Consider the following 13,771-nt stretch of genomic DNA (forward strand, 5'->3'; position numbering starts at 1 on the left):
ATATTTATGACCTATAGTAGCAAAGTAGGAAAAGATAATTTGGTACTGCAGCACTTATGCTTGTTCATGCTATGTTTGCGTGTAGCAATGTCTGGGGAATAGCGAGAGAAATTTTACAGAAGACAACTAACGAATTGGCCTTGGTATAGTAGGGCTAAATATCCTAACTTCTATAATTCTAAACTAATCAATGTTGTTTCTTCATGCACTAATCTTAGCATTCTGGAAAGTGAATTACCTTCCAAATAATTAAATAAGATAATGAATTAAATTGAAACTAATTCATGGCTCCAATGTGCCTCTTCTCATAGAACCCCTAATGTGGAAACAGGCCCTTCAGCCCACACCAACCGTCCAAAGAGTAACCCCCCGACCCATTCCCCTAACTAATGCTCCTAACCTGCACATCCCTGAACACAATGGGACAATTTTCCATGGCCAATTCACTGAACATGCACATCTTTGTATTGTTGGATGAAACTGGAGCAGCCAGAGGAAACCCACGCAGACACAGGGAGAACGTGCAAATTCTACACAGACAGTCACCCGAGGCTGGAATCGATCCTGGGTCCCTGGTGCTGTGAGGCAGCAGTGCTAACCACTGAGCCACTGTGCCATCCTATTCTAGTATACAATGCCTTTCTCTAAAACCGCAATTTAAGTCCATAAATAAGATTGAGAAACCAGAGTAGGCCATACAACTTCTTGAATTTTTTCTGCATTTCTGTTATGGTTAATCTGTATTTAAACATCTGCTTGTGTAGACCTGAGTACAGCATACCCAATAACACTCTGTCAATCTGAGTTTGATGTTTTTAAGTTAATCCTTTGAATAGCCTTCTTGGCTAAAAGGTTTCAAATTTTCATTATTCCTTTTTACAAACAAGTGCTTCCTGATATTGTCCTCTGAAAGGCCTAGCTTTAATTTTAAAATTATGTCTGCTCTTACCTGTTTTCTAATTTTTCTGCCAGAGGCAACAATTCCTCTCTCTTGCCAGCGAAATTCTTTAACCAACGTAAACACCTCAGTTAGATCACCCGGTAGCTTTCTGCCCTCTGCACTTTTTGCTACCTCTCCTTGATACTTGAATTTTTAAATTCAGAAATTCAAACACAAAATACCAAGGATGCTGGAAATCTGAACTGAAAGCATAAAATGCTGGAAATATTTAGCAGGTTAAGCAGGAAGAGAGTAACAGAGTTAATGTTGCAGTTCTCGCATCAGAACAGAAAACATTTAAAAATATAATAGTCTTTAAGGAGGTGAAATGCAGAACAAAGATTAAAGGGCAGATCTGTGGTAGGGTGGAACTTGGGAGGCATCAAACAGCAGAAGTGTTGGTGGGGCAGAGACAAGGCAAGTGGTAATGGGACAAATAAAGAAGTAAAAGATGTGTCTGCAGGAGATGTGAGTGCTAGAACGTTGAACAGCTGCTATCGAAAAACCAGCTTTTAAGATGATCGAGTCAACTAGCCCTCCTCCCTCAGTTTACCTCTGGTAACCCTGAAAATGTTTTCTCCTCAGTTAACTGTACAATTCCAATTTGAATGTCATGATTAAATGCACCTCCACTATACTGTCAGGCAGCGCATTCCAGATCCCAGCAATACGCTGCACTGAAATACAGGAGCTCTTTGACTTACTTTAGATCTCTATGCCACTCACCCTAAATCTGTGTTCTCTGGCTCTTGACACTTCACCCCATGGGCATATGATATACTTGTTGAACGTGTCCTTACCCTTTGCTATTTTGTATAGTGCTATCAAATCTCCACAACCTCCCGTTCTCCAAAGGGAATAATTGCTACTTCACAAATCTATTCATGTAACTGAAATTTCTCATGCGTGTACAATCCATTGAGTCAATTCTGCTGTTCAATAAGATTATGACTGATCTGATCATTCCCACCTCCACATTCCTGCTTTTCAGCATAATGTTCCATTCTCATACCAGTATAAAATCTGTTGATCACAGCCTTGAATATACTCCGCAACCCAGTCTCTGCAGCCCTCAGGAAGTAAAGAATTCTGAGAGAAGATGCACTGCAGGAAGTCACCAAGGATTCTTACATAGTACCTTCCAAACACACGACTATAACCATCTAGAATGACAAAGGCAGCTGGTACATGGGAATACCACCACCCCCAAATGCCCTTCCAAGATTCCCACCATCCTTGCTTGGAAATACATTACTTTTCTGCAATGTTGTTCAGTTCTGTCGATCTACCAAAACCAAATGGACTGCAATGGTTCAAGAAGGCAGCTCGAGGCAGCAAGGTATGGGCAACAAATACTGACCGAACAGTGAAATCCACATCCTTTGAATGAATTTTAAAAATGAAATTCCTCCTCATTCCTGTTTTAAATGGGCATCTCTTATTCTGCGATTATGCGTTCTTGTTCTTAGATTGTCTCACAATAGGAAATAATTGTTTAGCATCTACTCTGTCAATTTCCTTCGGAATCTTCCATGTTTCAGTAAGGTCACCTCCTGAACTCCAATGAGTACAATCCAACCCTCGCAACCTCCCCTTAACAGAAAATCTGTCTATTCCTGCAATCTTCTAGAGGACCTTCCAAACGAAACACAACACTCCAGCTGAGGCTGAACCAGAGTCTTTTAAAAGTGCTGCTCACTTTTGTCGTGTTTGCCTCTCTTTATAATACCCAAAGTCCCATCTGTTTTATTAATGACTTTCTTAACCTCCTCTGTCCCCTTCAATGATTTGTGTACATATAATTCAAATCTTTGTTGCTGCACTCATCTTACAATTGTATCAGGTGAAAGTGAAGACTGCAGATGCTGGAGATCAGAGTCAAGATTAGAGTGGTGCTGGAAAAGCACAGCAGGTCAGGCAGCATCCAAGGAGCAGGAAAATTGATGTTTATCAGGAATCATTGTTTATCTTCTATGGTCTTTTCCTTTTCTCCCTTTGCCACCTACATGTCTGTCTATTCCACCAACCTAAGTCCTCTTAAGTCTATCACTAACCTCCTCACAGTTCACAATGCTTCCCTTTAATAGAGTAACTTTATGTTATCTTTTAAATTTTGATCCAGTTAATACAGTTAAAGGAGAGCTTCAAACCAGCATCTACAGAAAATCAACAAACACAGACCAAATACTTAACTTCAGAAGCAACAATCCCAACACCCACAAACGGAGCTGCATCAAGACATTATTTCAATGAACTATATCACACTGCAGCACCCAAGAACTACAAAAAGCAGAAGAAAAATATCTATACTATGTTTTCAAGAAAAGCGAATACCCAATAAACACAATATGCCGATTCGTCAGAAACAAACCTAAATTAGCGGGCACAATGTAACTAAAAACCATAGCCACTTTAACTTGCATCAAAGGTACATCAGAAATAACATCCAGACTACTCAGACTCGTTGGCATCATGGTACGCCACAAACCTACCAACACACTTACGCAGCAACTAATGAACCTAAAAGATCCTTTGATACTGCCAGCAAAACTCATGTCATTTACAAGATACCATGCAATAACTGTAAAAAAACACAAACAAGCAGGAAACTTGCCACCAGGATACATGAACACCAACTGGCCACCAAAAACAGGACCCACTATCACTAGTTTCCATACATATAGACAAAGAAGGATGCCACTTTGACTGGGGCAACACACACATCCTAGGACAGGCAAACCAAAGATACACACAAGAACTTTTAGGGGCATGGCATTTTAACCAGAACCCCATCAATAAAGGCATTGAAAGTTTGTGAGAAGATTTGTAGCTCGGGTGCTCGTTGCTGTGGTTCTGTTCGCCGAGCTGGAAGTTTTTGTTGCAAACGTTTCGTCCCCTGTCTAGGTGCCACACACGCAGACGACAAGCAACATGAATTTGACTGGGACAACACTACCATTATAGGGCATGCGAAACAAAGAACAGCCAGGGAATTCCTAGAAGCATGGCACTCATCCACAAACTCCATCAACAAACACATCGACCTGGACCCAATATACCGGCCACTACAGCGGACAGCTGAAACTGACAACCGGAAGCGGCAGGGACAGGCCACTATAAATGCCGGAGGAAACACCACAGAAGCGCTTCACAGGAGGCTCCCAAGCACTGAGGATGTCACCTAGACAGGGGACGAAACGTTTGCAACAAAAACTTCCAGCTCGGTGAACAGAACCACAGCATAAAGGCATTGATTTAGATCCTATCTACCCTCAATTAAAAAAAACAGAAATGACATCACCCACCTTAAGAAAGCAAGACCTATAAATACAGAGGTGGGACATACCACCAGCACTTCACAGGGAGAATCTGACTGATGGTCTTACCTAGTATGGTGATGAAACGTCTGAAAACAAACCTTCCAGCTCAGTGAGCTAACTTACATACTTAATGCTACATACTATATGCTTAAATCTAGGTCATTCAAGTGTTTTAAGAACTTCTATGGTCCTAGAACTGACCACTGGACACCTTCTCCCAATCTGAATCATAACCATTCACTACTAATGTTTCCTATCCCTCAGTCAATAATGTATACATGCAATTACACAGCATTTGCACTTTTACCTCCTCCTTAAGAGCCCAAACATGCCTTCCCTGTGAATCAGTGATTTGTTTACACTTTTTTTCACATTTATCTACTGTATTCACAGTTCACAGTATGGCCTTCTCTATATTGGCCAGACCAAACGCAGACTAGGTGACCACTTTGCAGAATATTTCCACTCAGTTCACAAAAATGACTCAACCTTCCAGTTCCTTGCCATTTCAATGTACTGCTCAGAATATAACATTTCTATCCTCTACTGCAATGCTCCAGTGAAACTTAATGAAAGCTGGAAGATAGCACATAGTTTTCCACAGAGAACTCAATACTGAGAACCATAACTTCAGACTATGAGCACTGTCCTCCATTTTATGATTGGATTAGATTCCCTAGTGTGAAAACAGGCTCTTCAGCCCAACAAGTCCACAGCGACCCTCCAAAGAGTAACCCACCCCCGTCTGGCTAATGCACCTAACACAATGGACAATTTAGCATGGCCAATTGACCTAATCTGCACATTTTTGGAATGTGGGAGATTACCTGGAGTAACCCCACGCAGACATGGGGAAAATGTGCAAACTCCACACAGACAGTCGCCCAAGACTGGAATCGAACCTGGGACCTGGTGCTGTGAGGCAGCAGTGCTAACCACTGAGCCACGGTGCCACCCTTAACTACTGAGCCACCGTGCCTCCCTTTTGATTGAAACCTTGTGTCTTGTTTGGATAGATTTGCTTTCAATACAGCTGACCTGTATTCTGCTTTTAGCACCTACCATTAGCATCTATTCTTTGTTTATATTACTTCTTTATTTCCATTAGAACCACTTTGCCTTTTGTTCTGAGCATGTTCATTATATGCTCTACATGCTCCACCTCCCCCTTTCTCTGCTACATGAGTTTCTCCACTCCCCTCCAGTTCCACAAAAATAGTCATATTTTATTTCACAAAATATTATTCTGTTAGTCTGTCCAAAGATGCTGCCAGACCAATGGAGTTTCTCCAGCACCTTTTCTTTTTATGTAACCATGGTAAATGCTTTTATTCTATAAATTCAATGTTATTGGGAAGCCTATTATGTGGTGCGTTATCAAACACCTTTGAAGTCCACGTCGAATACATCAAGTGCATTTCATGAACACTCTACATTACTTCATTGAAAAGTCAAACAAATTAATGCAGTACAAATTGTTTGAACAAGTCCATGCTGAATTTCTCTAAATTGCATTTGTTCAAGTGACAGTTAATTTAGTGCCAAGTTAGCATTTCTAAAAGTTTTTCCAGTGCTGAGGTTGAACTGACTGTCTTTCTGTTGCGGCACTCATCCTTGGAATTTTTTTTAAAAACAAGAGCATACTGTTTGTAATTCTCCCATCCTCTGGCACCACCAGTGTATTTAAGGATGTTTGGAAGATTTTGCCCATTGCTTCTGCAATTTCCACCTTTCCTTCGCTCAGTATCCTCAGGTACATCAATTACAATCAGGCTTTCTGTATTTCTCTTAATAGACTATAAATTTATAGTCTCACCAGTATTTCAGTTGCTTCCATTATCATAATGACTTTGACAGCATCTTCTTGGTGAACCCAGTTGCAAAGTGCTTATTTCATATCTCAGTTATGCCCTTTGCTTTCAAAAATAAGTCTCCCCTTTAGTATTTAATCAGCCTCACTGTTTTGTAGTCCTAACCAAATAAATTCCTTCCTTCACTCCTCTAGGACATTCTGTTTCCACTGTAATGTTCTCAATACTGCCATCACTTTCATTCATCGTCTCTTTTCCTCTGTAGCTTTCCTGAACATACCTTATCCATTTTTAAAAAATCCATTGTCACCATAACATCATATTTCCACTTGTTACTTGTGGCTACAGTTTACAAACAATTTTTGCCACCCTCCAATTGTTCACGTACATGCACAGTAAAACTAAATCAGACCTTACTATATTCTTTCTTACAATGAGCCCACATAATACATTATTATTTCTTACACAGGTGTTCTGTTTCTAAGTTCTTTGCTCAGCCTTTTTTTCATCCTGTTCAATGTTACTTCCTTGGTCCTAAACACTGCAAAGTTAGTTTAAACCATCCCCAACAGCACAATCAAAGGACCCACAAACAATGTTGCCTCTAAACCTGCAGATGTTCCACACACAGCAATTGGAGTCAGTGTCTGTCTTCTCACATTACCCATGCTTCGTTTGCACATCACTTTAAATCAATACACTTTCTTTCTTTTATGAGCAGAACCAACTTCTCCCTATCTATTCTATCCAGCCCACTGATGATTTTCAAAATCTCCATCAAATCTCTTTTCAGCTTTCTTCTTTACAATGAGAACCGTCCCAACGTTTTCAATCTACTTTCATAATTGAAGTTTCTCATTCCTGGAACCATTCCTGTAAATTGCTGGCTGTACTCTCTCTAATGTATTCACACCTTTCTCATAATGTAGGGCCCACAACTGTACTCCAGCTGAGGTCTAACAAGAGGCTTATAAAAACTATAACTTGGAATGCCTGTCATGACAGTGTGCTGGAGGCAGATTGCTCCTAGCTTTCAAAAGAGATCTCACAAAGGAAACATTTACAGAACTACAGTGAGATGTTGGGGGAATGGGTGAGGTACACTTGCAGTGAGCTGGCACAAACATGACAGGCTGAATGGCCTCCTTTTATATTGTGATTATTCTGTGCTGTGTTCTCAGTTGATTGAAGAATAGTTTTATACCCTATTATTGCTACTTATCTTTACAAAGCTTGATGGACAAAGGCCAGAATACTGTCAACAGAGATCAATAAAATACCTTCAACACTTTTTGTGATAAAGGGAATGTTTTACTTAAAATGCGATGCTTCCAATCCATGTAACTGGAGCATGTATACTGTGCAAGCATTGAAAATTCATTTGTTTTTTATGCTTTCTTGTAGCTTCTGAATCCCTCAGCTAGGGAAAATCATCCACATAATTTCTTGGATTTGGTTAGAACTGCAAATATACGGAATATCACAATTCTATCTTTCCTTGTGTGGTGAGTAGAGACTCTATCAGCAAAGAGCTCTCACCAAAATACTTAACACTCAAAACTGTGTCGGTTTGTTATATGTATGGTCATGATGTTTCACAAAATATATGTGGACCCATATTTGGGATTTCACATGTCAAGGTATGTTAACAACACATGTTGGGGAGTTAGTAATGTTACAAGTCAAGTTTCGTGGTAGGTTAATCCACTTAACTGAACGCCTGCTGAAATGATTGAGATTGGCCAAGTTGGTGAACTAGTTTCCTTGATTTCCTGGCTGTGTACTGCATAAAGCAAACTAAAACACAATCTAGGAAAGATGCAAAGGGACCCAGTTTGTCATTTCTTTGTATTAACTTAGTGAAGCAATGCATTGAATTAAAACAATTACAAAGAGGAAGCAAAATGACAACACCTGCAAAAGCAAAGCTATAAGAAGCGGGCAAGAGTGAAAACATAAACAAGTAGTTAACACATGGAATGAACTGCCTGATATTCAAATACCCAGGCAACAGTGGACTTCAAAAAAGGGAATTGAACAAATACTTAAAGGAGAAAAACAATGCAGGAATATGGAGGAAGACTGGTTGAATGGAAGTAATTGGAATGCACCTATCTAGCCAGTGCAGCACTGCGCTAATTTAAAATGCAGAAGCTTGCAGTCACAAAATATACTTTTACATGGTGTTGGCTTGATGCATGATAGCAGACAATATAAAGAAACATCACAGGGCAGGACATTCTGCTTCTGGAAATGGCTAGTTTGGAGGCACAATAGGCATTTCATGAGTGTATCAAACAGCACTGCAATTCACCTCCAATGGAATTACATCCTGGGTGGGAAGGCCCCTGGTCAACCTTCCTGCCCCAACGTTAATTGAGGCCCAGAAATAGTCAATGGAAGTGTCCCAGCCTGTTGCCGCTAGGATTAACCAACAGCAGGTGAGTCTGCTATCATGCAGTGTTCCAGACGGGTCCAGCTGCTCCCATATTTCTGACCCAACTGCCCCTCTCTCCCCATGAGAAATGTTCACCTCCACCTAAGTCCTATATCCTCAGTGAGCCTGGAACTCCGAGGGTGCTCATCTAGCAGCTTCCAGGCCTCTTCTGTGTCACCTCTGAACACCAGCCTTTCCTGAGCTGGCAGCTCTTGCTGAGTGGGAAATCCAACCTATCTCCCTTCCCTCCAGGAGTTTGCACTTCACCAGTGGATTTGTCATTGAGTGATTGGCCTGTTGTTCAGCATGCCTTCCCTGAAAGTGGCAAAGCGTGTCTCTTGCCTGCTCAGCAGCTGACTGACAAAATTTGTGTCATCTCAACAAGATCCTAGCCTTAATCATCACCTCTGTAGTATTTCTATAAACTGTAAATTAACTTGCTATCCGAAACGTATACTTACTTGGTCAGAAAATTCAATGATTGTTGAGATATTTGGAATTCTAGATGATGAAAACAACATATTCTAACTGCTTCTGATTCTGGTAAGTGTACACGTTTGTATTTGTAAGTTTTTTTGTAAAGAATTTATATTTTTGCAATTTTTTAGATATTTTTAGTGGCAATTACTGATGTTATATGGTGTCTTGGAAAGTCAATGAATGAAAATGTTCTTTACAGATTCGGTTCTACATTCTTCCAAGTTTGTGATACATTTTGAAGAGATAATAGTTACACAAAATGATGGAACATCTAGGAGGGCCATAGCACAACTCCTGAAAATAAGGGACATTGCATCATGTTGTCGGGATGAAGAATTTCAAACAAATGAAGAGATGTTTTGCAAGTGGATTTCCAAAAGTGCCAACGAAACTGGCATGTTTCAAAAAATGCCTCAAAATTGTGTAGCTAGCCTCTGACCATGTCATTGACAGTGTATCGGAGAAATATATTTACCAGATATTTCTGTACTCCAAGGCAAATCATATCTGAATAATTTGGTTGGGCTCTTTGGGATTGAGGGAATTGAAAAGATTGAACCATATCATGTGATATATGTGTATATATGGACTTTCAAAAGGCATTTTGTGAAATGTCATGCTCATGCATCATGCATAAGATGGCAGCGCATGGTCTGAAAGGGGAAATAGATTGGATCAATAAAAAGAAGCAAATGATGGTAGTGGATGGATGTCTTATAGACAGGGACGTGGTTTTCCATTGTGATTCTTCAGGAACAGTTTAGGTCCACTGTCTAAAATTCCTAGTCTTGTTGGGTTGCTAAAGGATAGTTATGGTGCCTGCTGAGGTATGGACACCTTTTTGCTTTATTTAAAGAATGTCTTACTGTGGCTTCATTTTGTCATGAGGCTGCAAGAGAAACAAACGTCATGTGACATTAGATCATTTGCTGTCATGTTAAAAATTGTGTATATTATCATTCCTTATAGTCAGGATACCAGACCTATATTATGCAGTCCTTCTACAACATCTCTCCCCAAGTCATTGTTCCTGCCCATTACAATACATGTCCCACAAATCTCTCTCTTTGTTTTCTTTTTGACAAGACAAACACTGTCAAAGTTTCACTAGCCTACCTGAACTTGTTCTCAGCTCAAATTGGGAATTTGAGTCCTCCATGACATCTTTCTGAATGTGCTGAGCAGAAGAATTGACAGATTACTTCAGTCCAGCATTCAGGTTGCATTTGAAAATCTTGATGAATGCATTATCTCTCGTCTGTTTGTGTTGATGATTGCTTCAGCTGTATAAACATCAGTTCAATGCAGAAGCTAGTGCCTATCTGTTCTGTCATTTGATTTTTATTTGAATGCAGTAGGACTTGGGAAGTGGTGCTTGTTCAACTACTGTCCCAAATGAGCTTGATCTCAAATCCAAACTGGCTCACCTGGTTAGAGGTCTGGTTGGTTGTGGGCTCTGTGATGTTTGCTATAGTTCTACACATGACTGGAATGGTATTCACCCCCTTTCTCACTTTGTTCAAGTGCTTATCTCAATTCTGTAAGTGGAAGAGGTAGACAATTTTTGAATGGAGTTTTATTGTAGCTCAGAAGTGCAAGTTGGATGTCATTGTACTTCAGCAATGCTTTCAGTGCATGCACTCTGCTTTCAGCTTTACCATTGGCAAGATGGTGTCTCGGTTTGCTGATACTATGGATATATGGACATAAAGCTATGAACTTTATGAAGCACTCATTGGCAAACTAAGATCCATTATCTGAGATTGCAAAGTCAGGAATTCCAAGTGTTGTGAAAAATCTCTTTCAATAAAGTGATCATTTACAGGGCCCCACACTTATTGAGTTTTATCCATCTTCACTAGTAGTGTACTGCTATCAAGAATATTTTATTTTCATATTTGATGAGGGCCATTCCAAGACATGCCCATGGATTTAATGGAATGGAAGCTGATAGCCATGGCTCTCTAGATTCCTGAGGATGACTAGTACAAGTAGTACAACAACTTTAACTTTTCATTGAGGGATACAGCAAGTCATCATTTTAAGTCTCCCCCTGTAAAAATTTGTCACTTTAAAGTTGTTTCTTTTTATGTTCTCTCTCCTCATTTAAATTGTCATTTCCTATTTTAATAATTTTTGGCTGGCTGGTCACATCATCAAATGAGTCACATTAATATATCATCAATGAGGACTCCTAATTGTGCTGCTAGAGTTGATGTCATTGTGTCTGCACTCTGCAAAGATCTGTTTTTTTAAACAGTTCTCTGCTCAGGAATTGAAGTAAACTTTGTTCTTAATCTTTAAAAAAAAAAGATTCTTTGTTATCTGTACTTGTACTTATAGGGAGCTACTATGGGCTTAGTTTTTTTCAAGCAGAATTCTATGTTCGACTCCACTGTAGAATTGTTGAGGAACGTGCACTGTATCTTACTAGCCTACCTGAACCTTCCTCAGCTCAGATTGGGAATTTGAGTCCTCCATGATATCTTTCTGAATATGCTTAGCAGAAAAATTGACAGATTACTTCAGTCCAACATTCAGGTTGTCATCTGAAACTCTTGACGAACACATTATCTCTAGTCTGTATACTATAAACTTCTTTAAAGACCTCTTTGTAAACAATAAGACTGTTTTCTTCACTGAAGCTTTCTATCTTTCTTTTCACTAGTTATTTCAGCTAATATGTATTTAAACTTTTACATTGACTCCAGTAGCATCTTATTGTTTCTTAGATCTCACCAAGGGAAGGCAGCTCCAAAACATCCTTTATTTCTTGGATCTTGACATCTTTTGAGGACTTTACATTTGGCTTAATCTATAGAAGTTTATTTCTGCGACAGAAAGATTGGAAGTGACCCTTCTTTTCGTGAAAATGGCATTTGGCCTCTTTCACAGAATCATAGAATTTTCCAGAAAAAGGCCATTCAACACACCATGGCTGTACCAGCTCTCGAAAGAGCAGCTGTTCTCAGCCCTATCTCTGTCGCCCTCTAAATTCAGCACATTGGAATATATATCCAGCGCTCCTTTGAAACCTCCAATGGAATCCGCTTCCACCACTCTCTCAGGCAACACATTCCAAATCCTAACAACTCTATGAGTAAAGAAGTTTCTCCTCATCTTATTCCGAGTTCTCTTGCTAACAATCTTAAAATTAATTAGTGGAAACAGAATATCCTTCTTTACGCTGTCAAAGTTGCTCTAATTGTGAACACCAAAAGGTTACCTCTTCACCGTCTCTGCTCGAAACAGAATAAGCCCAATTTCCCTAATATTTCCATAAATCTCAGCTACCTCATTCCTGGCATCATTCTAGTAAACCTCCTTTGCACTCTGTCCAGGGGTTAACATCCTTCTTTAAATACTCTAAGTGTGTTCTGCTCAATAATTTGTAGAGATGTAGCATCACTTCCTTGCTTTTATATTCTATGCCTCTATTTATAAATTCAAGGATCCTATAAACCTTCTTAATAACTGTTTCAACTTGCCTGGCCACCTTCAGAGAATTATGCATTTCAACTGTATGATCCCTCGGTTCCTGTACTGTCTTCAAAGTTGTATCATTAAGCCTGTATTGTCTCCCTGTTACTTCCACCAAAATGTATGCCTTCACATTTCTCTATATTAATCTGCCGGGTGTTTGCCCATTTCGCCAACTCGTAAATGTCCCTCTGGAGTCAGCCTCACAATCCACCACTCTCCATAGCTTAGCATCATCTGCAAATTTAGAGATTTTGCCTTCAACACTCAACACCAAATCATTTATATAAATCAGAAAAAGCAAATCGCGTCCACTCTGAGAAACACCCATTAATACATAGCCTCAATTTTCCTTCTAATCCATACTGCCAAAGACCCATCAATCACAAACATTTCTAATTTGCTAACTATTCTGCCATGTGGCACTATATCACTTACTGAAGGTAAGTGATTGTTATTTAAGAACTTACCTCGACGCCAACGAGGTACCTTTTCGCATCAGAGAGCGGCAGGAGTTGGGCGGAAGTGAAGGCAGAGCGCAAAGCTGGTCGGGAAGGTAAGTGATTGTTATTAGAGTGGGTGTGTTCTAGACCCCAAGTCCTACAAAGTAGGGCCTCCTCTAACCTAAATTAAAAGTCCTTAGACTTGCCCCAAAAAGAGGGTCCAAGGAAGTTCCTGTGGATTGAAGAGTGAGGCTTTAGCTCAGGAGTCTTTGACAAGGAGGCTGAGTGAAGTGATTACGCCACAGTTGAAGAGGGTGAAGACATGACTGCCAAACTGGTTCAGTGTGCTACGTGCTTGAAGTGGGAGGTCAACGACTCTGGTGTGTCTGGCTCGTATAAGTGTGGAAAGTGTGTGCACGTTCAGCTACTGACCGAGCATATTGCAGCACTGATGAAAGAACTCGAGGACCTTGGGCTCATCTGAGAGAACGAGATCTTTCTGGACAAGACCTTCAGCGAGGTTATTATACCAATTGTACCAGAAGAGAGCAGAAGAGAGCAGACGATGAGGAAGGCAGAGAGGAGACAGGTGCAAGAGACCCCGGGGGAAGTACTAGTCAGGAACAAGTTGAATCTTTTGGAAACAATAGAGACAGATGACACTGCCAGTCCGCGAGGCGGCCAGGTCTGTCAATCAAAAGTTGGCGTGGAGACAGAGCGGAAGAGTCGGACATTGCACAGAGCCGTGGTAAGAGGGGACTCCATAGTGAGAGGAACTGACTGGGTTTTTTGCAGCAGCAGACAGGACTTAAGGATGGTGCGTTGCCTTCCTGGTGCCAGGGTTAAAGACATCACAGACA

General features: G+C 40.3%; 1 protein-coding gene across 3 annotated transcripts in view; it reads left to right on the forward strand.

The window, feature by feature from the left end:
• LOC122557630 (solute carrier family 22 member 5-like) overlaps positions 1 to 13,771 on the forward strand; it is a 170,056-nt gene that overhangs the window by 87,430 nt on the left and 68,855 nt on the right. For all 3 annotated transcript variants that reach the window (XM_043705422.1, XM_043705427.1, XM_043705413.1), the window contains exon 6: positions 7,476 to 7,576. In XM_043705422.1, the coding sequence (XP_043561357.1) occupies positions 7,476 to 7,576 (101 nt within the window). The remainder of the gene's footprint in view (positions 1 to 7,475; positions 7,577 to 13,771) is intronic.

Source organism: Chiloscyllium plagiosum, chromosome 2, assembly GCF_004010195.1.
Source record: "Chiloscyllium plagiosum isolate BGI_BamShark_2017 chromosome 2, ASM401019v2, whole genome shotgun sequence".
NCBI classification, from domain to species: domain Eukaryota; kingdom Metazoa; phylum Chordata; class Chondrichthyes; order Orectolobiformes; family Hemiscylliidae; genus Chiloscyllium; species Chiloscyllium plagiosum.